This window comes from Centropristis striata, chromosome 13, assembly GCF_030273125.1.
Source record: "Centropristis striata isolate RG_2023a ecotype Rhode Island chromosome 13, C.striata_1.0, whole genome shotgun sequence".
Classification (NCBI taxonomy): Eukaryota; Metazoa; Chordata; class Actinopteri; order Perciformes; family Serranidae; genus Centropristis; species Centropristis striata.
In genome coordinates, this window is record NC_081529.1 from 24,334,674 (window position 1) to 24,361,307 (window position 26,634).

The window sequence follows — 26,634 nt, forward strand, 5'->3', positions numbered from 1 at the left end:
ATTCTGTTTTTCGCGATTAGCATGCTAAGCGGAGATTTAGCTTTATTCACTTCTTATGTTGCATTACTATGTAATTCAGGGATGACATTCATGTTGCTTAGCGTAATGCCCATGATCCTTTTATATGAGATACTTACATGCAATATAGTATATCAGCTAATTGGGTTCATGTTAATGTACTTTTAGTGGAGTACACTGCGTAATGTGCTATCTCATGATTAGCATGCTAAGCGGAGATTTAAGTCCTTTCTTCTGCATCTTTTAGATCCATTGAAAACAGTAAAAACAAAACTGTCTTAACTGACAGCTTAGCATAATACGGATGGAAAGATAGTGTTTCTGTGTTATTTAAGGTAACACTAGCAAGAGGCATTAGCATTACCTACTAAATACAATCTTGCACTATACGAATACTTCCTACGGGCACTGCACTTGTAGTTTCAAATTTGGGTTTCTTATCGCCTTTTCCAGTAAATGACATACCCTAGCTCATTTCACTTAAATTATAATATGCTAAAAAACATGGGGGTTTTGCTGCCTACTTTACCTTTAACATACATTTACATTTATCCCTGTTTTAAAGTCATTAAAGAGAAATGAGCAAGAGGAGACAGGATAAACAATGAAGCCAGTTTTAATGGGCCACTTAAAGGAGCTCTTACAGAATCCACACTCACTCTGCAGTGAAACACATGTCAGGTTATTGTTGACTCTCATGTGGTGGTGCCAACCAGTAATCCCTCAGTTCAGTCCCACATGCACTGGTTGTCCTGATCTGCACCACAGAACAAGGTGTCAAATCACTGTATATGTGGAAGTAATATTAAAAAAAGAATCAGAATATCAATAGAACTAACAACAATTATTATAATATCAATCATTAATGTCTGTGTCTGCAAGAATTATTATAGCAATATATGTTCCCTTCGTACATTTTACATACAGTTTACATCTATATTCACTTTATTTTGTGTTTTTTTTATGGACAGCAGTACCATGTTCCTGTTGATCTCTAACAGGCAAGGTCAGATATTCCAGTTGTGATTGGCTGGTGGGCTCTGCCACTAACGGACGTGGGCTAGCTCCACCCTGGGGACCAAAACACAGACTCACGTAACGTCACACACACACAGCCCCTGGGGAGGAGACCCTGTGGGGAGAGTCCAGGAATGCTGAAGAACTGAAATCCTATGGAATGACACTGAAGATGTGCAGGGGCTCGATGGACGTTGACACCAGCAAAAGACGCGAGTTGAGCGTTGATGTGACTGGAAACATCAACAGCTGCAGTTTGTTTTTCTATTTTGGCTCTACAGCTTCCTGGTTTGTGCAGAAATGGACATCTGTGACGCCTACAGAGCTCAGCCTAGTCGAGCTGCTCTACGTTGTTCACTTAAAATAAAAATGGCATCCTCTTTATTGAAAGGAGTGAGGGTTTGCACTTAGCTTTAAGATGGAAAAGGAAGAGTGTGAGCATGAAAGCAATAATGGCTCAAGGACATGCCAAAGAGTCTCAGGAAATGAAAAGGCAAATTTGTGGCAGAAATTGCCACAAGGTGAGGTAAAGCCTGTACCCACAGAGCTAGAGTACGTAATGAAGGGGCGTGTAATCAGCACTGCCCAGAGAGAGACGGAGATGTCTAACTGATCCAACTGTTAAACACAATCCTATGCAGAAACACACAGCAGAAGTTTGTTACCAGCTGTTACCCTTTTGGCTTTTCACAAGAGCGAAAACAGAAGAGACCTAAACCTCCTGGCTCAGATGGAAGATTAGCTTCCAAATGCATGAAGAAAGTAAACATTGGGCCTCATTCACCAATATCTTAAGCTTTTCTTAAATTTGTTGCGAAGAAAGTTCCAAAGGATAGTTCACGTCAGATTCATGAACGGGTCGAGCTGGGTTCTTGGTAAGGCCTATTCTTCTGTATAAGACACACACAAACAATTAAGTCAAGAATGTCCAAATTAAAAGTCTCAAGAGGGTTAAACCTGCATATAAAAGTTAAAAAAATGCATACAATTTAATTAAAAAATAAATAAATCCTTAATTATTGGATAGCATTGTTTTGAATTTATATAACTGATGAAAGCTGAAGTGGTTGTATGTGCATTATATCATTTAAAAGACCATATTGCTTTGTAAAAAAATACTTATTATGATACAAATATAATTGTAATTTAAATCCTATAATAATACATAACTTTATAGCAGAATAACTAATTATTTTGCACAAACATGTCAGCATTCAGATGTGCATATGTGTGTTCTTTAATGTGCGTAGATTCTTCTCTCACTTAAGAACAAATCATTTTAGTGAATGTCAGAATCTTTATGAATGAGGCCCATTGTCTTTCCAGTTTTCCATCCTCAGTTTAGAAATGCGTGACTGAAGTGTGAGGTCTCTCTGTCTTTTCTCCCGCAGCCCAACTCAAACCTGTGTCTCACTTCTAACACGACGAGTCCTCCTCACCATCATCATCTCTTTTATTCTCTTAGCCAATTCCTCCATCTCCCTTTCGTTACCCACTTCTTGTTTTTCTTCTACACCCTTCTGCTTCTCCCCCTCTCTCTCGCTCTCTCTATCTCTCATTGGAAAGGATTCTCTGTGGGCACAGGCTGCGGGTCAGCAGGATCCCACGGGATCGTCATTGACCATCTCTTTCTCGGAGATGGCGTCCAGAGGTCCTGCTGCCCTCTGCTGCTGGCTCTGGAACTGGGGCAGGGTTGGGGGCTGAGTATAAGCTGGTGGTTTCGAAACAGTTTGAATCAGAGGGAGAGCTGGTAGCTGGGGATGGAGATAAGCCTGAGGTGCTGTCTGGGACTGGGGCAAAGTTTGGGTCTGGTGTGGTGCAGGAGGCTGTGGGTGAGCCTTGGCCTGAGGCTGCTGCTGGATCTGGACCTGCTGTGGCTGGTGGTGAAGATGGTGCTGGAGCTGTGGGGAAGCCGCTCCGTTCTTACTGAGACCACAGGACTGAGCTGCACAGTGTATCTGACGCAGGGTGTCCAGCGCCTCGATCTTAGCGTGCTTCAGCAGGTCAGCCTGGCCCTGAGATTGAGACGGAGAAAAGGAGAGAGAAAGACAAAAAGGCCGCTTCATTAACAACACATAATCAGATCAGATTTTAAGGTGACAAAAATAACAGGAAACATCTTTGATATCCATTCCTCCAGCGCAGCTTCAACTTACTGTATCTTAGAGAGATAACATCAGCTCCTCATGATAAGCCAACTTGTATTTTTTGGCCTAAAACAGTGATTTAAGTTGGTAAAACTTTGAAATATAAATTACAGACATTTAGGATAATAATGTAAGTTAGCACAACAAAGGAAGCCAGTTGTCTGCTCAAAAACAAGTTGGTGAGTTGTTGTTACTTATATCTTTAAGTTGGGGTTCACAACAAGGGACAATAGTTCTGCTAACTCTTATTTCTTTGTTGTGACATTCGGTCATTAGCGAAAGCTAGCGGCTAACTGATGCTAGTAGCGCTGCTTGTTACAGCTACAAGAGTAGCCATTAGCGTATCAGTGCTAACTCGAAATTGTGGTTGCAACATTAGCTGACATTCATAGCGGCTTTACAATCAGTACAACTTACAGTTGAGTTGACAAAAATCTGAATTCAGAGTTGAGCAAACTAAAAAACAAGACTTAAAATATTTAGTTTAATTGTCCAACTTAAAATTTTATCGAAGTTTGTTGCCTTGAAATTTTGAGTTCACCCATCTTTTCTTTTTTTGCAGTGTAGTTATGCTGCTATATGCCCAGTGTGTCGGTGGACACAATACACACGATTTTCTTCTCTATCTCTGATGTCCCAATAATACATGACACAAGCTTTTATTTTCCCATCATCCTCCCTCCCTCTCCACCCTCAACCTCTATCTACTCTATTCTACTCTGTTGACCTGCCCTGTACAAAGACATCTATTGCAGGTCTGTCCGTCCTGGGAGATGATCCCTTCTCTGTCTCTCCCTGAGGTTCCTTCTTCTTTTTCCCCTGTTAAAAGGGTTTTTGAGGAGTTTTTCCTGACCGATGTGAGGCTCTAAGGACAGAGGGTGCCATACCATGTACAGTCTGTGAAGCCCTTTGAGGAAAATCTGTTATTTGTGATTTTGGGCTATATAAATAAAATTGACTTGACTCGTTCTGTGGTAACTTTTTGTCTTTCTTTCTTTTAAAAAACATTTTTTTTCAACCCTTTGAGACGAGTGGGAAAACAGGCAATCCTGTTTGTTGTTGACATCTTTAAGAGGCTGCAGCAGGCTAAGTTTGGAGACACCGATATCATTTGAAACTAGAAGAACATTGATACCAACTACATCATGATATCTTATCAGTAAGGGGCCTAGATTATGCTCAAAAACTGGCATGGTCACTTTCAAAGGGGTCTCTTGACCTCTAACCTCAAGATATGTTTATGAAAAGGGTTTTATATTCACCAACAACTCTCCCCTTTACAGAGATGAATACTAATAGCATGCAGTTTGGGGCTAAACCATGCAGTTTTTCTCATGCAGTACAAATGTATTATTCATTATTTCTGTATACCAGGGTCCCTAGACAGCCATGGAGTTGCATTAGTCTCTCTAGAAACTTGACCTCACTTTATAAAATGATCTGCTGTGACCGTTTAGGATAATCATGGCCTCATGAAGCTTTCGAAACATGAACAAGAGACGGAGAGCATTCAGAGAATATATGGCTTTCCTGGGTATATTGACAATAATGGGGTAAATGGGCAATTTCCAGAACAAAAATGCTTGCCAACCAATTGCTGAAAAATGCATTTCTTGCAGAAAGTAACAGCATGGATTTTTCTGTGAAAAAAAAAGCGAAATACACCAAATCTGTGAAGAAAATGGTATCAACCCAAAATTACTTATCAGACATGATTTCATATACTAATATATACACTTATATATACACAATATATATACTTAACCCCCCAAACCCCCCACCCCCCAAAAAAAAAAAAAAAAATTGGTTTACGTGGGTCTGTGAGGGTTTTTCTCTTTTCTACCTTGTTAAATGAAAAATGAAACAAGGACAAAGAGGTACAGGATTGTTTTTCCTTCGTGCATTAAATGATAAGATGCAGAAGGGGGCAGTATAAAGCCACTGAACGAAGGCCATTGGTGGCCTGCCAGCCCTTCACACTGCTCCTCTCAGCTGGTGAATAGTGCTGTCATATGGTGATAATGTTATACTACATTTCTGCTCTTTATTTGGGAGCACCACAGAGACGAATCCCTGCCATATGTGGAGGAAGTGGTCAGGGCAGGCCTCCTGCTTTACAGCCCTGTCAAGTCAATCTGGGCCACTGCCATGGCTGCCTGCCACCTTAAGCTAGCCGTCTCTGCCATGTGGAAATGTGGTGGAGTCTTCTCCACAGGCGGTTATTTCTGTGTGTGAGAGGTGCTTATATTATTAGAACTGGCCCGAAGAAAAAGAGGAATCTGACCACATGCTTTTACAAAGTCTGTCCACCTCTACAATCTTTAAATCCTCGACTCTTCCCCTGAGGACTCGCAGCCTTGCCACACCCCCCCCCCTCTCTCTATTTTAACGTGTCCGGTCCAACACTTTCTTTAGTTCTCCATCACTATAACATCTGTTCACAAGCAAGTTGAAAGCAGCTCTCATCTGTGGATCTGTATATTTTTCCTCCCTCCCACTGAACTTGAGTCTGGACTCGGGCTGACCCGCTGTGACAGCTCGTTAAGATAACATCCCTATAAAGAGGCACAGGCTGACCCGGTCTGCACCAGACTGAAGAGTACTGTAAATGGTGAAAGGGATAAGGTTCTCAGTGCCACAAGGCAGGCACAGCAGTCTGACATATTGCAGAATGAGTAAAGGTGCTGCCCTGCACGCAGCGACTCCCAGGTGATGTCAGTACGTTGCCAAGTGGAATTTTTACCTGAGCCACTCCAGCACGCAAAACACAAGCATGAATAAGTCATATGTTTAAAAAAAAAAAAACCCAACCTGAAATTATGTAAGTCATGACTCACCAGGCATAAAATAAGACAGTGAGAAGCCGGTTCTGTGCTTCCAGAGCCAAATCACGACGGCACAATGTGTTCGGGTACATTCACCCCTACAGCTGGTCTAAAGCTATCCACAGGGGGCTAAGCCCAAACAAGGGCAGCCACCAAATCCCACCACTATATCCTCATTAAATTCCTTTCTAATCTCCTACTTGTTTATCAAAATCAGTCCATCCCCTTCATATAAATTGGACACTTGATAATCAACCTTTACTGTTTTGAGGTATTTTGAGGTTTTAGATCAAACGTGGTAAGCAAATGCGCAGCTCAGGCAGGACAGAGAGACATGAATCTCGCCTTGAATTTTCATTTATGGGCTCAATAAACGCCCACTTGTATCATCATCTATATAGAACAAAACAAATCTTTTCAAGAGATGAAGAGTGAAAGAGCATAAAATGTGTGCTGGCAAGGCAAAAGGAGGCCATGGTTATGATCGCATACCAGAAATATCAGCTATACTTTAGCAGAGGCATGTTTAGTTATGTAATAAAATGCCTCAAACAACAGTTAATTAACCACAATGATGAGTGATATGGGGTACACAACAAGAATGCTTTTGGTTATTCCTCTGTAAATGGAACTACAATATGCTTGAGACATGCTTAGAATGCTTATGACATTGTTATCTCTTATCTTATCTTATCTTTTTTATCTTTTGTCATCCTTGTATTTCATGTAGTTGACAGTCATGCTGAACTTTTTAAGAGAAAATCAAATATTCTTCAATTCATAGATATTTCACTATTTTAATGGGGAAACATGTTTACATGAAAATTGGGTAAAGAGAGTTATCCTTGTATCATTTTTTTTAAATGTTAGTATGTAAAGGTTTAAAGGATTTTGTTTGCTGGTCAGCCTGATTTCCCTTTGATGGACGAACCATGTCAGTATATGAAAACTTTACTGTGGAAATGGCACTTAAAACTCAAATGAGCCACAGTTAAGATTTATCGAAATGAAATATATAGGTTTCGAAATGAAACATATAGGTTTTTTTATCTCTATCTTAGGCCCCGTTCACACGAGGACGGTCTCAACAGAAGACGCAAAAGTGGCGTTGCGTCATCACTTTTTATTCCTCATTTAGACGAGCATTTTCGGGAGGAAATCTGCTGCACACGATGACGCAAAAGTGTGTGAAATTGAATTGTATGCAGCCAGGCGGCATCACTTAAAGCCATAAGAGCATCTTTGGGCATGCAGAAGTTCTCACGCCACACATTTTCATCAGCTACTCCTTCCACAAAGTTCTCAACCATCACTAGATCTCCCAGGTCTCGTTCACAGCCATCTGGCTCGCCTCCCACCAATCGCTGCATCCAGAATGTGATGGAGGTAATTCCAGATCCTTCTCTGTTCACTAATACTATCTGTACATATCCTGGACATTTGGTGGAAAGACTCCTGTAAGTTTATTAGAGCTGCCAGAGCAGCTTGAAGGTCCCACCATGGAAATAATCCCACGTTTGTTTATTTCCTGTACTGGAGCATGTATGTGACGTAAACACATACGTGACGTGAGCAGATCAGATCAGAGTTTTGTGTCTTGTCAGTGTAGACGACACACTACGGAGGAGAGGATTTAACTTTTCCACTTTGGAGGGTGGTTTCAGATTTTTGCGTCTTTAAGCCCCCAAAACGCCGTCACCGTCTAAACGAAAGGCACTTCACATAAAATATTTTGTTGTTTTTACCCGCAAGTGTCCTCGTGCGAACGGGGCCTTAGAAGCCTCTCTGTCTCTCTGGTTTTTGACAGTAAGGTGCAATGAGTGGTAGGGTGGTATCCCTGGTAGAAATGGGCAAATACCCTCTTTCACCAAGACAGCTCTGATGAGTCTGTAACGGTCAAAGTAAGGATGGAGATGGAGTTTGGGAAACGGAGCGAATACATGACTCTTTCTCTCACTCTTCTTCCCTCACAGCTTCCACGTCACGGAGCAGCGAGTGCTTCCAGGCCTGCTGAGGATCTGGAGAGGATGACAGGTGAAATAACGGCGCGTAGCTGCCAGCCTTGGCAAACATGCTCCAGGCTCTCACCAAATGTTCAGTATGAGACACAGCTTACAACTGAAGAATGGGAGGAGGAAGAGGAGGAGGAGGAGGAGGAGTTATGTTCACGCCAAGATGCCTTCATGTGGAGCATGTGGCTCATCGAAGAAATTAGAGGACTAAGGAAGAGAGAAATGCGTGTTTGGAAAGAGAAGGCAGAGATGAGAGGAGTTCAGGGGTGATGGCTACAGAGGGAGCGTGGGTGAGAAAGAGATTATTTTTGGGTGTCCACCTGTTATTCTATTTAAGCACCTGCTTTCCCCAATTCTAGTACAATGAAGCTAAATTGAGATAAATATTGCTGTAACACACACAGCTGCTTGTTAGAGCAAGAGAAAAATGGAAAAAACTAATACTTTTAACACTCATTTATTGGTGCTAAAAGCAATTACCTTCACGAGTGCCGAGACGTTTAGTCACTGAGTAAAAATTGTAGCAGAAACACTTTCGTTAATCAATTCATCATTTAAGCCATTCCTCAGGGCAGTTGTTTTTAACGCCCTAAAATGAAGCATGTGCTGCTTCAATTATTAACGGTTTTATATACATTTAAATCAGACAGTTAGTGGGCCAAACAAGCAATCTAAAGATGTCACATTGACTTGTAACTTGTTTTAAAAAAACATTTTAAAAACTAAACAACAATCCCATGTGTCATTTATACACAGCTTATTATGACCCATATTTATGCTTATTGTTAGCTGCCTCTAGTGGCTGTAGTAATACTGAAGGTTGAGGATTGTTTCAGAGTGTCAAAGCCTATTAATTAGTTTATAATAGTTATTTAAAGTAACATAACTTCTCTGCGTCACACTTTACATTAACTACATCACTTTCAGCAGTTACTTCAGTATTTAAAAAACTTTTAAAACTATTTTTTGTAATTTTTTGCCCTAATCCTAGGGAAGTTTTGTTGAGTAAACCTAACAACTAACAAACTGTTTTACAACTATTTAAAACAGTGAATGTTATGTTTATGTGTGAGGACTAGTTGGTCATTTTGGAAACATATAGGAGGAACAAAAACTACAGGTGCATCTAAAAAAAAGTAGAATATCATTTAAAAAAATGTTTTGTCAATTATTTCAGAAAGTGAAACTCATATATTATATAGATTCATTACACATAGAGTGAAATATTTCAAGCCTGTATTTCTTGTGATTTTGACATACACAAACATAGTGTCTCAGAAAATTAGAATATTACATAAGATCAATAAAGATAAAAATGTTAACACAAATGTCAGGCTTCTGAAAAGTCTCTTCATTTCTATACACTCAATACTTGGTTGGGCTCCTTTTGCATGAATTACTGCATTAATATTTGGTGGCATGGAGGAGATCAGCCTACAGCACCATGTTGCTTTTATAGCAGCCTTCAGGTCATCTGTCTGGTGTCTCTCACCTTCCTCTTGACAACAGCCCATAGACTCCTATGGGGTTCAGGTCAGCAGGGTTTGCTGGCCAGTCCAGCCCAGTAACACCATGGTCATTGAAGCAGCTTTTGGTACCTTTGCCAGTGTGGGCAGGTGCAAAGTCCTGCTGGAAAATGAAACCAGCATCTCCAAAGAGCTTGTAAAAGCATGAAGACTCTAAAATGTCCTGCTAGATGGCTGCTATGTTGACTGTGGACTTCAGAAAACACAGTGGACCAACAGCAGCAGAGGACATGGCCCCAAACCACCACTGACTGACTGTGGACTCCAATATTTAACTTCTTCACAATATTCTACTTTTCTGAGACACTGAGTTTTGGGATTTCATTATCTCTAAGCCAGAATCATCAAAATTACAAGAAAAACAGGCTTGAAATATTTTGCGTAATGAATCTATATATTTCACTTTCTGAAATGATTGACAAAAAATATTGAACTTTTTCGTGATATTCTAATTTTTTATAGATGTACCTCTATAATGATTGATAAATGTATCTCTAATGGAAAGATCTAATATTTATTTTCTTAAAGGCAGGCATGAAAAGGATCAAGCAAATCAAGCAATAAAAGAAACTACCTGACCTGACACTCAAGCAAAAAAGATCACCCAAGGGAGCTTCTCCACTCAATACTAAATGATTTCAGGGTGATGAGATGAGATAAAAATATCCTGGCTGCTCTATCCTTACTTAGCAAAACAGGCCCACTGTGCAGAGCAGAGTCTGAGCAGCATGTGGTGTTTTATCAGAGCTGGTATTACCATCACTGTTCATAAAGGCAATGAGATGAGGGCGTTGGGCAACCTTATCTCACCGTGTCGAGGCACAGGAAGAGACATGAATGCATTTTGCTGAGCCTCTTCTTCAAGGCATGTCCAAGGGACCCAACTTACCCTTATGAGGAATAACAGCGCTGCATGTGTGAGTCTACAAACAAGTGTGAACAATCCTATCATGTCTTGTCAAGATAGTAACATGAGCAAATAAATAAGACAGTCTTTGGAAACAACCGTAATTAATTAAGAGATTAAGGGATTAGAGAGGAGGCAAATGCAATTAGCTCAGAGAGGTTTCTTAAGACACCATGTAGTTTAATCTCAGCACAGAATCTGGGATTGTTTATCCGGCTGATTATGCTCCTCAAAATAATCTCACATGTTGACATCAATCAAAGGTATTAGTGTGTACTTTACACAAACTGGAGGCAGGTAGTGCATTGGTAACGCCACATGCCAGGTGTGCTTCAGTCCGTCTCACCTTGAGGACGGTGATGTTCCAGGCGTAGCTCTCCATCGCCTTCTGGAGTTTTCGGCCTTTTAGACCCTCCTTTGCTCCGATGCGGTGCAGGTCCTCATGGAAGTCCAGACCTTCACACAGACACAGACATTTGAATTAAAAAGAGTCAAGTCAAGTCAAAGTGTATTTATAGAGCACATTTAAAAACAACCTCAGTTGACCAAAGTGCTGTACAGTTATTAAAATAGAATAAATCATACACAAATAGGTATGAATAAAAACAATAAAATACTAAAAACAGTAAAACAATAAAATAAAATAGAATAAAGTAATAAAAACTCAATCCAAAACAGAGTTAGAGATAAAAAAAGACAAATAAAAGGGTAAAAAAGTAAAAAAGTAAAAAAGAAAGCCAAGGATTCTTGCCTAGCTGGGACTGAACGCCAAGGAGAATAAATAGGTTTTTAATAATGTTTTAAAGTGCAAAACACAACTACAATTCATAGTCTGTTTGTGAGTATTGTATTGAGCATTGTATTGTCCCCGTTCGGTTCACTAAATTGTTAAATTATCATTGTTATTTATTTGTTATTTTTTTGTAAATTTGACTCTAACACTGTACAGTGACCTTGAGTGATATAAAAATGTGCCTATAAATAAAATGTATTGTTATAAAAACTAAAGTCTAGCCACATGATCATAATAACTTAAACCTAATAAAAGAATTTGGCTGAATTTGTCTCGTCCCGTTGAGAGTTCTTGACAGCTGCTGTTGTATTTAGTTATTTTTTATTGTTATTTTCTTGTATTGAAGAGCACATTAATTGTACATTATAGGGAGGTTAGGGTTAGATAACTATACACTACCGGTCAAAAGAACACCCCAATTTTTCAATTTTTTATTGAAATTCAAGCAGTTCAAGTCAAAGCTTGAAAGGGTACAAAGGTAAGTGGTGAACTGCCAGAGGTAAATAAAAAAAGGTAAGGTTAACCAAAACTGGAAAATAATGTACATTTCAGAATTATACAAGTAGGCCTTTTTCAGGGAACAAGAAATGGGTTAACAACTTAACTCTATGGAGTCTTGGGCTATTTTGTCCATTTTTGAATTCTTTTCATGTCTTTGTAAATCATTTTGTGTCTTTTTTTGGTCATTTCGTGTCTTTTTTTTGGTCATTTTGTGTCTTTTTTTGGTCATTTTGTGTCTTTTTTAGTCCTTTAGTTCAACATAAAATGTGAATTTGAATCTTTTTTTTACTTTCAAAACACTATCATGCTCAATAAAGAATTTTAAATGTTTCAAATGTGCATTAATTTCAGAGTACACTGAGACATTAAACTGCATAATTTTCATTTAAATTCTGGAATAGTTGGTGTGTTCTAAAACTTTTGACCAGTAGTGTATATGAGTTATGAGGAGTGCAAACCTCCGATAAAGGATGGACAATCCTCTAGTTTTTTTTATTTTCTGATATAAATAAATAAATATAAACACCCAAAAGTTCTCAATAATGACATTTCCTTAAACACTTTGTTAGTTCTGCATATGGATCACTTGTTACATGACTTTCCATCAAGTTTAAGGGAAAATATGCATCTATTAACGATCAAAAAAACAAACAGAATCAAGAAAAGTGCAACACAAAGTCTGCAGCACAAAAGACAACTAGCCAGCTCCTTGCGAACACTTTAATGGCCACAGTAACAGTTCGGTGTACAATGTGCTTCATGGCTAATGGGGGTAAACTGAGGTAGTGCAACCCAGGCTAACCTTTAATTAGTCTCTCTGTAGGTCCGGCTTCATTTAGCCCACGCAGACCATTACTAATCCTCCGGGCTTTAAGAACAAACTCCTCCTAAAGCTGTACGTCTCAGCCTGCTTGCCAGCCTGTCCCTGACAACTGACCTTATACCACTCCTGCTTTGATTCACTGTGAAGACATTGACGGCACATAATGTGCTATAATTCACAAAAAGCCCATCATCATAAGTCATTCCCTCTTAAGTCCTCAGCTCTCTTCAGTGAGTAGATACCTCCACTTCCACTGTTGTCAAGAGAAGTCTTTAATTAAATTGATTTTCATCCGAGAGCAGGAGAATTACCTCAGCCCAGGGGTAGACTCTTTTTGAAAACTAACTCTAGATTCTTGTTCCAAGGATAGAGATAGCATGGGCTCCATGAGTTCTTTGGTTTAATATTCAATGGACAACTTATAATATCTACTTAAATATATATATAGCACTTTATATTTACTGTGCAATCGGGCAATCTGCAATATAATTACGCACCTAACACTTTAACACTTAAGTACTCTGCACTTTAATCAACCCTTTGATATAATAAACATAGATTTTAACACTAGTGAAATACGTTTGGTCCCCTGACCCCTGACCCTTGACCCCTGACCCCTGACCTGTATGTTCCATGATCCACTATACTTTTCATTGTTCTTGCTTCTCTTTTTCTTTTCTGTTCTATTGTGTTCTCAAGGACACGTTTTCTCTCCTCCTGCTCATTCTGGCCATGAAGGCCAATCTGCCAACTTGTTATCGATGTTTTATTGTTTTTATTGTTATGGTTATGGTATTGACATCAACCTGCCAAAGGGACTAAAGATGGAAATTAGCTGTTGGCTATAATCTTGCATATTTACATGTATATGTTCATTAATGTGTATTGTCCCTGTTTTAAATAAATAAACTCAAACTCAAATATGATCTTGTCCTACATTGACTCGCACCGCACAATAAAAACAGAACAAAAGTGCTCTTTTGGCCACCTGTATTATACTGCCCTATAAAGCCTATTTGCAGTAATTACATTTTTGTCACAATTGAGTTATAACTAATAATGAACTCCTTTATGTCTGTTTTATCTTGTGACAATGTTTTAGATTTCAATTTTGCTTTATTTCAGAGAAATAATAATGTAAAAAATTGCAATAACTCCAAATTCCAACTCCAAAGACTAAGGCTACATTTTGACTGTGATACAGTGTAGCCTTGTATTTCTTCATTGTGTTGAAAAGTGAAGACAAGAATAATAGACATTATAAGTTTATTTGATAGGGAAATTATTATCTAGATAGTAATTAATTAAAAAAGTGAGATAAAATTATATTAAGACTGAAATATAAAATTACTTTATAATATTAGGTCTAAAATACACAAATCTTTGAATAAAGTTGTTATACACTTTTAAACCAGTATTGTGCTACTTACTGCACTGTTTTTGAATTACTATTAGAACCTTTTACAGTGATGCAAAACCATTTTTGGGTGTCAAACGGCAAATAAATCGTCATGATTTTTTAGCATAAAAATGGCATCATCAATATATGTAGAAATAAGTGTCACATCACTTACTTAACTATAACCCATTTGGCTGGCCAGTTAAAAAATGTTAAAAAACTTTAAAGCAGTTTTTCTCAGTTTTACCCTTTGCGTGGTTGCTGCAGTTAGGCTTTGTATGGCAGTAAAGATAAAACGTGATAAAGTGCCCTTTTGGCTGCCGGTATTATAGATAAAACATGATAAAGTGCCCTCTAGGGTGCACCTCCAGTGGAGAAAACAAGATACTGATAAAACATGAACCGTGCCCTTGGATGTCCTTCTAGTAGAGAAAACAAGATGAATTTTCCTTTAGAGAGCACTTCCACTGGGGAAATTAGGTACTTTGCACTAATGGGTGCCCCTAAATGGAGAAAACAATGGACTGTGCCCTTGGGTGCACACCAAAACACACTCATATACACGTGTCTACTACAACAATTAAACATTTAAAGGTTCCACAGTTCCCAGTCCTACCAAACTCCTGTTCAAAACACTGTACTTTAAGCTAGAATCTGCTTTACTCGCATCATCTGAACTTCTTCTACTGTATGCATCAATACACATCTCAACCTAGTTTTTAAAAAAAAACCCATTAAGCGTATGCAAATGTCAACCAACTTGACAGAATTGTATGTTTGACACGCACTCAGAGGACACTTTCCAAAAGAATCTGCAGTACACATTAAACAGATCAGGAGTTCAAGTAGTAAATATAGAAAATTTGATCTCTGGCCTAAGGAGCACATGAGACTGAACTTTGCAAAAAAAAAGGAGCTAGGACCCCTGTTGTTCTTTAATTTCCATATAATTGGTGATGTAGAACCATTGCAGAATATCCCTTTCTGAGCCTGAAAGTTGTGTTAACAGGGTTTAGGGCTGATTTGATCTTGTAATCTGGTGTAGTTAATGGGCTGCTGCTGGTGCAGAGCTGAGCCAACGCGGTCGCAGAACTTGAGGAGAAAGGCAGACAGAGAGCTGAATAAGAGATGAAATTAGCTGGAGGCGGCTCATCGCAAAACAGCCTCTTCAAGCATTTAATTTCCCAATTATTAAGCATTTCCTTTCCCCAACAGTCACATAGTTGCTGTTGCTTAGTGTCACTTAAACTAATAACAATAAACAAAATGTGGCCCTGATGGGAGGGGATCTTATGCTTTGCTTCTCTACTGGAAAGAAAGAGAGAGAGAATCGGTGCTTAGACAGACAGGAGGACTGAGGGGACAACATGTCTTTTTTGAGTAGACACACATGCAGACAAAAAAAACATGGACGCACGCCCGCATGCACGCACGTCTGTAAAGCCTTACAGTCCCAGCATAGACCAGAAACAGGGGTTTTGCCTTTGTAATGAGTACTGCAGCAGAACCTCTTATGCACAGAAAAAGAGACAGCTACAGGCAGAGAGAGAGGAAGGTAAGTAAATAATAAAATCAAACAGAATCTCCAAACAGGGTCTGAGGAAAAGAAATGATGAAAACAAAGATGGGAGAGGGTGTGAGGAGGAGATACATACAGTCAGATCAGTGTTTCATTAAATAATCAAGTCATACACACACTGCAGAGCCCAGGCAGAATGTCATCATTGCAAACAGAGAATGGGATTTTCCAGTCGCCCGAGACGGAAAAACAATGACAGTACAAAGCCAAAGGAAGATAAAGAGAGGGAGATGTCTTTATCCCTTGGATTTTGGATTTCCAGGGTAATGGAATCTGCGTGCACATCATGCAGCAAAGTCAGAGTGGTCAGTCAGAGGAGAGTCTTTGCATGGAGGGGGGCATCAATAAATAAGCACAGTGAAGCTCTGCAGGAAGGCTGCAGCTTCCAAACTCATACAGTGAGCTTGCACCTGTTTGAGGCAAAATAAATTTAATAAATTTATTAAGCTCTGCCTTCTGTCTAAGGTAGCTGCTGTTCTTCAAGCATTTACAAGACAGTAGAGTATCTAAGTCTGTCAGAAATATATGTTTGAAGGGGCAGTTACTTTTTAATAACTACACATATTTCTTACCTGTAGTGCCTTTTAGAAATCTAGCGTGTTTCAATGTGAGTTGCAGCTTATCTCCTCTCATATACTGGAACTAGAAGGCACTTTGTTTCTGGTGCTCACATGCAAAAATGTAAAAAGACAAAGAAAGAAAAATTGGAAAACTCAACTGCAATGTCTTTTTGTGAAATAGAAAGAAAATAGTCCCTGCACTAAACTGCACAAGGTCAGTAGATTACTTAGAATAACTAGTTCCTAAGGGTACATTGCTGCTGAGTTTTTCAAATGTAATTTTTGTTCCACAAGCCTTCTAGTTACATTATATTTGAGAGAAGGCAACTCTCTTTAGCCAATATGTCCAACACCAAAACCATCTAGATTAATAAATAGCACTGTATGTAAGAGAAAAACGTGCATTTTTAATTTCAGGGTGACTCCTTTGGAAATCATCAATAAACTGCTGAGATACTTGAGAGAATCCTTGTGCAAGCTAGTGGAGGAAAGGCTAGTTAAGAGAAGGAGTGGGAGTTGTGCTCTCCATACACAAACAGATTAGATATGCGTGCAGACACATAAACCAGCATACAGAGTACACACACACACACACACACACACACACACACACACAGTGGTAGCATCTGGAGGTGCCAGAGTGTGCATCCCAGCTGTCTATCTGGTCCCCCATTAGTGGTGTGTGTGATGGCAAGCCATCAATAGTGCCCAGGGGGGATCATCCAGCACCTCTCCATCCTCATCAACACGTCAGCTTCACTGCCCAAATTAAACTGATTAGCTGCAATAATGACTGGGCATAAACTGAACACAGGGAAGAAAGAAAGGAGAGGGAGGCGGTGGAGTAAGAGCCATAGCAACCCAAAAGTGTCCCACATCACCGATTGTCATCCCGTACAGTATGAGTGGTGAATCTGCCAGCGTGCCACTCATTCCACTTCGCCTAAATTTAAAACGAAAGGCAATTTAGGAGGTAAAAGGTTAGTTCGGGTCGCTCATTTCAGATTGCAGCCTGCGCGTCACTGCGATTATGGCTTTGTCACAACAGCGTTTCACTGATGAGCATAGCACGCTCTTAATGGCTAGAGCAAACGTGTCAGGTCCAATCAAAGGCCTTAAATTAAGCTTAGATGCAGCGTGCGCACACACACACACACACACACACACACACACAGCCATCCTATTCGACCCCATATTTTCTCTGTGATGCTCACAGCCTGTCCTCTAATAGCACCTTTTTTCCCCACACGGCCATTACTCCCAAATTATACCTTTGGCTTCCGTATCGATCACAGGGATAAAACCTTCAATTCCATGCAAATCCACCATTTCGCTCCTCGTATGCCTCCACTCTCTGATTCTCTGTCTGCGTTGGGGCTGTTGCTGTTGTCATCCCCAGGCTCTACATAATCATGTGGCTTATGAGATGGCTTCTGAAAGAGTGCATTCATGTGCTTGTCAGTCTATCAAAATAAGTAAATTCAGGCTTTGCCATCACAAAGATGCAGCATTTTGTTAGGGAGTCATGAGTTCATCCCGATGTCCATGGTTTCTCTGCTCTCTGGAGGATAAGAAATGCTTATAATGAACTGAGACATCGGCTCAACAAGTCAAAGATGACAGAGAGAGGGAGAAAACCCCTTTTTGGGAAAATGGGTTGTTGTTGCATTTGTGCAGGGAGACAGGTGAGCTTGTGCAGCATCTCATTAGATCCACTGATTGTTGAATTAGAGTCAGCTAGAGTAGCTTAACCTTCTCAAACTTTCCATTTGTCACATATTTGGCATTATGAATATCAAGTTCAGACACTTAACAGTACATGTTCTCCAGTAGCTCTGCAATGCACTAAGAATGACATAACACAATCAGTCTAATTCTCCTCATTAGCCGAACTTTTGTCTGACTCACTGGATGGATACAAGCCTGCCATTAGTCTCCTCTCTCACATGGCATTCTTCCTCCCCTTCTTCTATCTCTGCCTTCTATTTTGCAAGAAGCAAAGTCACTGCATCCTGGGCTTAGCATTGCCCAAAAATATTATGATCGATTTGAAGAAATACAAACAAGCCGGAGCTTGTTTTCCCCTTATAGCAGAATGATAATATGACAGGGCTGAGGAAATAACTCTGGCTATGCGAGAGAAGAATAACTTAAATGCAATAACACCAGATGCATTTCATTTTTCATTTGCACTAACCCATGCAGTTAAAACTTAACTTAATGGACGTTTATGAAATAACTCTGCATATATAAATGAGAGCAAACACAAAAACAACATCAGGATGAGACAGGAAGCAGATGGAGGGGACAAAGATCATGCTGAGTGAAGGAGTGGGGCATAAGTGTCTGCATCAATATTGAAAAAATAATTACTTTATTAATGCAGGGGGGAGATCTAAAAATATTTACTCATGAAGGCAGTATCAAGCATAATAGTTTTCCCATCATGCATTTTTTTTCAAGTCTTGAAAAAGCTCTTAATTGATATTCAAGCATTGCAAGCACAATTGCAAATTAATTTCTGCTTCTATTATCCTGAATGAACAATATTAGTTAGACTATTCTGGGCTTATCTTACTTTATATTCCCTTGGGCCAACAAGGTCAATTTTATTAAAAGTTTCAAATTGTTATATCCCAATTTAAAGTTGAGGCAATAGGTTACCTTATGCTTTTTTGTTGTTGTGTTTTAGACATAAAAAACTAGATAATTGGATTTCAGTAAACAGCGCTGGGGCATCTGTTTCTCTGGCAGCCTGAAAATTACATTATGTTGGAGGGAAAGCTGCAATTTGAACATTACATTTCCCTTTCTTCTTTTCAGCCTCATGTATCGCTATCAAATGTACAACGGATGTCTGGAAGCATGAACAAACAGACATGGCAGTTATATATTTGAGAATGCTGGCGGTTTGGATCGAGGCATGTGTGCGAGCGCTGGGGGCAGGGGAGTGGGAGTGTGTGATAGGGAAAGTGCTATGTTTGGCATGCAGCTGAGGCCCTTCAGGGTTGTCACTCAACCCCTCTGACTCATTGTATCATCCTTACATAATACTGCACTTAAGTGAAAACCCTGTAACTCCAAATTTAGCTATTTTCATGTTCAATTGGATTGGAAGGATTATATTGACAAAAATGCTTCAACCCCTGGGCTTTTGAGGCCCTTTCAATATTAATTACCTGAAACAAGGATACTTATGAGGCATGAAACATTGTTTTATTACTATAGCTCCTGAAAATTTGACATTTCAGAAGTACAAGTTTTTTAGCAGGCAGCGAGCAGCCTCCGGTATCCAGCTACCAGCACTGCTGTTAGTGTGGCGGTGGCTGTGAGGGGTTTAAGCTCTGCTTAACTCCGCAGTCATCGCCTTTGAAGAGTCTTCCAGCTCTGGGCCGGGGAACCTCAGAGCCAGGGGACAGCTCTGTGATTGGAGCCCCAGCATTCAACCTACATCCCTGGGTAATTCCACAGCACGAGTATCAGCTTGGCGTGATGTGGTGGGGGTGAGTGAAGCATATGCTTGCCTCTGTGTGACACCAGGGAGTAATGCTGGGCATAGCGGGCTTAAATTGGCTTATCGGCCTCAGGATATTGGGTTGGCATGTGCCAGTGTGTGAGCCTTGCATGTCTACTTTGGATTCATCATTCGCAACAACAACAAAAACAACAAACTGCTTTCCATGTTTACACCAGCCATTACAAGCTGGACAACAGGCCTGAATACGGAGGGTTCCCATTTGTTTCGGCCATGTCAGCAATCACCTCTTTGCATGACATGGTCATTTTAACATGCAAAATGAAGATGTCAGTATTGTAAATATGTGCTCATATTGGAGGAGCTCTTCAGCAGAGGCACTGCTGCGTGGTAGAGAAGCAAAGCAAATGAGGAACAATTAGTGCTGAATGCAAAAGAGGCTGAAGAGAGGAGCCACAGGATTTCTCTCCTAATGATGTTATTATGGTGAATCTTATCCTCACCCCTAAAAAGGCCGGACCTCTTACATCGAGCACCCTTTTTAAAAAAAACGAAACATTTCTTTAATTCCACCCTTTCTGTTGTGCCATCTCTCCCCACTCTCACTCCACACTCTCCTGTCAAAGGATGAGTACACTCTCCGTGCTCTTTCTCCCCGTGGCCCAGTTTGTGTGATTGTTTTCACCTGCCCACTGACATGATAACTACTCCGTGCTGACTCACTGATGAAGGCCTGTTCTGTCAACAGCAGCCACTGCTGTGGATGTTGATGGAGATGCTGCCGCAGTGAATACGCCACACTCATGACACATAATACGTTTGAAGGCTGCAGATGTGAGTTCTTACAGTGCATGATTCACCTGGACTGACAAGAAGAGCAGCAAAAACCTTCAGCTCCTCAAAATGGATTTATGTTGCTTTTGTATCTTATTTTTTTCTAACAAAGTTCAAGAAATATGCCAGTAAGGTAACTTGTGTAATTTTCCTGGCAGCAGCAGCGAGATCTACCTTTTCCTGCTTTCTTTCATGGTGCCGCTGATTCATTTTCTAAATGTCAGAACACAAGAGAATCCTCAGATGTAGATAAGCAACAAATGAACTGGATTACTCATCCCTGCTCTGCAGTGTAGAAGATGTAGAGGATGAACAGGGATGTTGCAGCTGATCCCATAATGCAGCGTACCTGCCCGTTGTGCTTGTGTGAGCTTGGAGTAGACGACGTCAGCCGACTCGATCAGTGTTCTGCTCGTTTGGATCATCTACAAGACAAAGGAGACATTTGGTTAATTTGCATCAAATCTAAAGAATCATACCTGAAAAGGTCATACATGAAAAGCGTTGAGCAGAGGCCCAGCCAAACACAGGGGACCTTCAAGGTATAAATTGTAAATTAGAAGCAGAGAGAAATACAATTAAACATTCGTGTGCTTGCAAACACACTGTAGCATCTAACAATTCAGCTGTTATTCAATTAACACAACATGGCTGACTTGAAAATTTGATTACTTTAATTGGGGTAAGATCATAATCAGAGGATACATATGTGTGAAATAATAAGCAATCTGTTTAGTGTTACAGCCTTACAACTCCAGTGTTTAACTCAAAAGGAAAAACAATCTGAAACACATGGCTGCAACTGGACCTGTCTATAGAAGACTATATAAAGTGAACTTTTACTCTCCATATATGGACATACAAAAAAAAACCAAGTATGTACACTACTGGTCAAAAGTTTTAGAACACACCAACTTTTCCAGAATTTAATTGAAAATTATGCCGTTTAATGTCTCAGTGTACTCTGAAATTAATGCACATTTGCAACATTTAAAATTCTTTATTGAGCATGATAGTGTTTTGGAAGTAAAAAAAAGATTCAAAATCACATTTTATGTTGGACTAAAGGACTAAAAACAGACACAAAATGACCAAAAAAAGACACAAAATGACCAAAAAAAGACACAAATGTCAAAAAAGGACACAAAAAGACACAAAATGACAAGAATGACACATGAAAAGAATAAAAAAATGGACAAAATAGCCCAAGACTCCATAGAGTTAAGTTGTTAACCCATTTCTTGTTTCCTGAAAAAGGCCTACTTGTATAATTCTGAAATGTACATTATTTTTCAGTTTTGGTTAAGCTTACCTTTTTCTATTTACCTCTGGCAGTTCACCACTTACCTTTGTACCCTTTCAAGCTGTTCATTTGACTTGAGCTGCTTGAATTTCAATAAAAAACTGGAAAAATTGGGGTGTTCTAAAACTTTTGTCCGGTAGTGTAGGTAGAGTTATTTAAGCTAGAAGGTTTAGTTGACTAATCAATAAGTCGATCAAGCGAAAATGTATCTGCATCTATGCTGATAATAGATTAATAAGTTTAATACGTTTTTGCAAACATTTTTTTGAGCATTTTGGCTTGGAATACTTGATACCTTACCCCAAGCTACGCCATATGCTACAAAAGTACAATCAATTGTATAAAAGATATAACCCTGTATTATAAATTAATGGTTAAAATGGAATTTAATTTGGTAAATTACTAATTATGAATGTTGTGCACTCAAAACTCTTGGTCCCACCTCTGCTTTACAGTTAATTGAGTGTTTCTGGGTTTTGGTTTGTTGAAAATGTAATGAAATTAATCAACAGAATCTACATGACATATATCAACATGGCAAATACACAGTACACAATATATAGAGTTGATTGTGATTCTGAATATCTACACTCCAGTGGTAATCCAAATCCAGTGGTGGAATGTAAATACATTTACTCCACCATTTTATGTAACTTTATAATTCTACATCACTACACTTTGAGGCAAATATTGTAATTTTTTTTGTAAAATTTAACATTAAAAAAATGATACGTTAAAAGTGGCTAGACTTTTTGTTTTAATTAAACCTCATAACCGTATATTAAGTAGTTAAAATGCCCAGTCTTTACTAAATTAAAACCCTGCTTGCATCAATACTATTTTTTAATAATATATTTACAATATATAAAACAATCTGAGTGGGGTCATTCTTTGAATGCAGGATTTTTAGTTGTGGTGGAATAATTCTGCACTGTGGTATTAATACTTTTACTTAAAAAAGAGATCTGAATACTTTTTCCATGTCTGTTGAAATCCCACATGTAATGGTTGATGCAACAAAGAAACCAAGAATGCAACTTTGCATTTTCACCTCTAGTTTTGCATCTGACTAACACATCATTGTGCAGTTTGAACCCTAAACATCATCCCACAGGCTGAGGAGGAGCAGCTGGATCAGCCCTGCAGCATCGAGGACGAGGCTAATGAAGTTTCACACTTCTTGTTAGCAGGGAGACAGGAAGTGGACTGTGTGTGCGTGTGCATGCCTTTTCTCGTTTTGCTGTCCTTATGAGAACTGGTCTGAGTGTGAACATCTTGTAAAGTGAGCTCATTTTGGACAGGGGACAGTTTCCAATAAGAATTAAAAGGAAAAGTTACAAAAAATATGCAGAATCTTTCATGCTTAATTCATTAAGTTAAACTACCAGCTACAGCACACAAGCCCGTAACTACTTAACCTTTTATATCCCTCATACACATACTAATGTTAACTGGTTACAGGTACTATGCACCTTTAAAATGTAATTAACAGCAAACTAGACCCTCAGACTAGAGTGGTGCTTTTAAAGCTTCATTATCAGATGTTTTTTTCTGACTGCTTTTCATAAATTCCTTTGTGTTGTTTCTGCTTTGCCGATTGTTTTCGTGGATGTTTTTGTTTTCAGGTCTCAATTATACTGCCTGATTAAATAAAGATGGAATAATAAAAAATGTTGAATGAAAGTTAACCCTCTGGAGTCCATCTATTTATTGAAAATACACATGTTTTATTTACAGTAATAACTTTATTTATGTATCATATGTAGACAAGCTGAGAAAGCAAGTTAAAAGTTCAATCATAGGAGCTTTCATGTTTCTAGACCATTTTTAAATTGTGAATTTTCTTTCTACAATGAAAACTATTACTATTTTTAATTTACATGCAAATAGACTGTTTTGTAGTTTAATTAATTATTGATTTTCTGCTGTTTTTGTGTGTATAAATGGTAAATAAAATTAAAAATGGTACTTTTCCAGACACCTGTGTCTTGTATGTATTTTGGGTTCCTGGCAGCTTTATACTTTGTTAATTAAAATAAAATGAAAAATCAGACTGATAGCCAAGTTTGTGTGGAGAAAAAGGAGCCATGCATGTGATGTAAAGACAGACTGAAACAAATTTGAACCAAAATCTCCTGGACTTCAGAGGTTTAATCTCCCACTATATGAATACATACTTCCTACGGCCACTGCACTAGTCTGATAAACACGAATGTTGTAAAAGAGACCAAAAAAAGACACAAAATGACCAAAAAAGACAAAATGACCAAAAAAAGACACAAAATGACCATAAAAAGACACAAATGACCAAAAAAAGACACAAAATTAACATAAAAAGATACAAAATGACACAAATGACCAAAAAAAGACACAAAATGACCAAAAAAAGACACAAAATGACCATAAAAAGACACAAAATGAACAAAAAAGACACAAATGACCAAAAAAATGACACAAAATCACAAAAAAAAGGTAAAATAAAATGTAAAATATAAAATAAAATGAAAAATCTGACTGATAGCCAAGTTTGTGTGGAGAAAACGGAGCCATGCATGTGATGTAAGGACAGACTGAAAGATGCTAAACAGAGACAGAAATTAATGCAGAGGAAGTTGAAATTTGAACCAAAATCTCCTGGACTTCAGAGGATGAATTTCCCATCATTTCTTCACCGAACCCACAAATGGATGCGGATACTGTGAGTTGTATGCGTTGGTGAGAGTTGTAGCAATAGTGAAAGTGATTGCAAATCTGTCTTACCATCTTGGATGCAACATGTAACACCTCTGCCTCTACTGTAGTAGATTTGCTCCTGTGTTGATGTGCAAAATATTCAGTCTTAAAAGAAGCTCTGACTAATGCTGGGCTTACACCAAAAGATTTCCACAGTCCCAGACTAAAAAACTGAAAGTCTTCATAAAATCTAGGAGTTACTGGAGTCACCCTGATCGTTAAGTTTAAGGTAGAAATCTTCACTGTTTCATATCAGTCTCTTCCTAGTCTTGGGTTTGCAATCATATCAAACGTGTCTGATAGTAAGGAGACCCAGTTAAAATGTATAAATAAATGTATACATAAATAAGTAATAAATAATAGATGATTAATATATGATTAAAAAACTAAATGAAAGTTGGTAGAGCTGATAAATATAATTGTTCAATTAAACAAAATTACAATAGAACATAAATGTATATCATGAATTCATTTCTAAATTTTCCTTTCCTTTATTCTTCCTTATATCTATTTTCACTGTAAAATAGTCAAATTTTCTTGTCAGAAAAACAGAAACCTTTTTCAGCTTTGTGAGGGGCATTTTGTGGCATCTTCTCTTCTTTTTGTTGTTGTTTTTGTTGTTATTTTCAACACAAACCACTGCACACACTAGAGCAGCTGGAGCCAAAAGCTGCTTCTCCTCCATTTTGTAAGTTTTTACTAAGAGCATGATGGGAGAAAAATTGCATGGTAGGAAAACTAAATACTAGATTGGCTAGTTGTAGTCTTGTGAATAGTGACCCTGCAAGATTCATAGTCTTTGTAAAATCTCAGTCTGAGACTAGGCTGGGACTAAAAACACTTGTCTTTAGATGTGAGCAGGTGTGAGCTGATAGGTTTCCAGGAGTCTTTTCCAAATCTTTTCAAAGTCTTCTGACGTATAGGTAGCATAAGCTAACATTAGCTTTTGATTGAGACATTTAAGCTCTACTGTGAACATATCAAAAATAATGTTGCATTGTTCACATTTGGCCATTTATCCATAGAAAATTGTAAGAACCACCACCAGTAAAAACACAATTTTATCTTCAAGAGTCTTGGGGAATGAGAGTCAATAAAAGAAGCATATTTTTGTGCATTCACTGTACATAAACGCAGGGCAATGTGTGTGTATGAGCTGAAAAAAGAGTTCCAGTGTGCTGACGCTTTGTTCAGTTCAGGGTTACAACACTGGCTGGCTGCAGCCCACATGGGGGTGACTGAGGACACGCACTGCACACTGATATTCTGATATTCTACAGTAAATGGCCGGTGTTGGCAGCCATGAAGTCACATGCATTTAAACACATGCGCACACACACACACACACACACACACACACACTGGGTCCTCTGTTCTTGAGTGGGGAGTGAGCCAACAGGCCAATCTGTGGGAACCAAATACAAACACTCAGCTGACCAGGCCCAAACCTCAGGACAAGACCAAAGGTTTATGTACACACACCATATTATTACCTCCTATGATAAAATATCTCACTTTAAAACTTAAAAACTGCCAATGATGGATATAATTCAACACACAGGAGCGTTTGTATTGGCCCTGTCATTCTAGGGCAGGGGTGTCAAACTCAAATACACAATGGGCCAAAATTTAAAACTTGAATAAAATCGCGGGCAAACATTGAACAAATAAACCTTTTAATATATACCAAACATGTTTTGCTTTAACATTAAATATGGAACCAGCAACGCTTATAAACATACAATATATAACTAAATAGTGCAGACATGCAAAATCAAATTTCAAATAAAAAACACATCAATGTCATTAATTTATTAAATAAAAATCGTATGCCTCTTTTCTATTTGCATCCTTCTGATTTAAATATCAAAATAAACTTTTTCAACAGGTTAATAAATTCTGCCTTTCTTTTGGCCATTTTTGGGAAGGGGTAGCTTGGAGACAGCTCTAGCTTGAGGTTGCTATGACGACTGTCACAGAGGAGCGTTTCTGGGTCCTGTCCTGATTGACGCGCCAAAACAACAGCAGGGCATTGTGGGATTTGTGGGATTTGTAGTATTAGCGGTAAATGCGCTGTATAATACCGGCGTGTCAGCTTTTATAGTACAATAAAAATATAATAATTTGGTATTGCCTCGCGGGCCAAATAAAATTACACTGCGGGCCAAATTTGGCCCGCGTG

General features: G+C 38.8%; 1 protein-coding gene across 1 annotated transcript in view; it reads right to left on the reverse strand.

Annotated features, from left to right (window-relative positions):
- Positions 1–618: 618 nt before the first annotated feature.
- The window catches only part of plcl5 (phospholipase C like 5), an 88,039-nt gene continuing 62,023 nt past the window's right edge, over positions 619–26,634 (reverse strand). The window contains exons 4-6 of the mRNA XM_059347550.1: positions 20,766–20,841; positions 10,799–10,908; positions 619–3,050 (exon numbers count right to left, since the gene is read on the reverse strand). Of these exons, the coding sequence (XP_059203533.1) occupies positions 2,628–3,050; positions 10,799–10,908; positions 20,766–20,841 (609 nt within the window). The 3' untranslated portion in view covers positions 619–2,627. The remainder of the gene's footprint in view (positions 3,051–10,798; positions 10,909–20,765; positions 20,842–26,634) is intronic.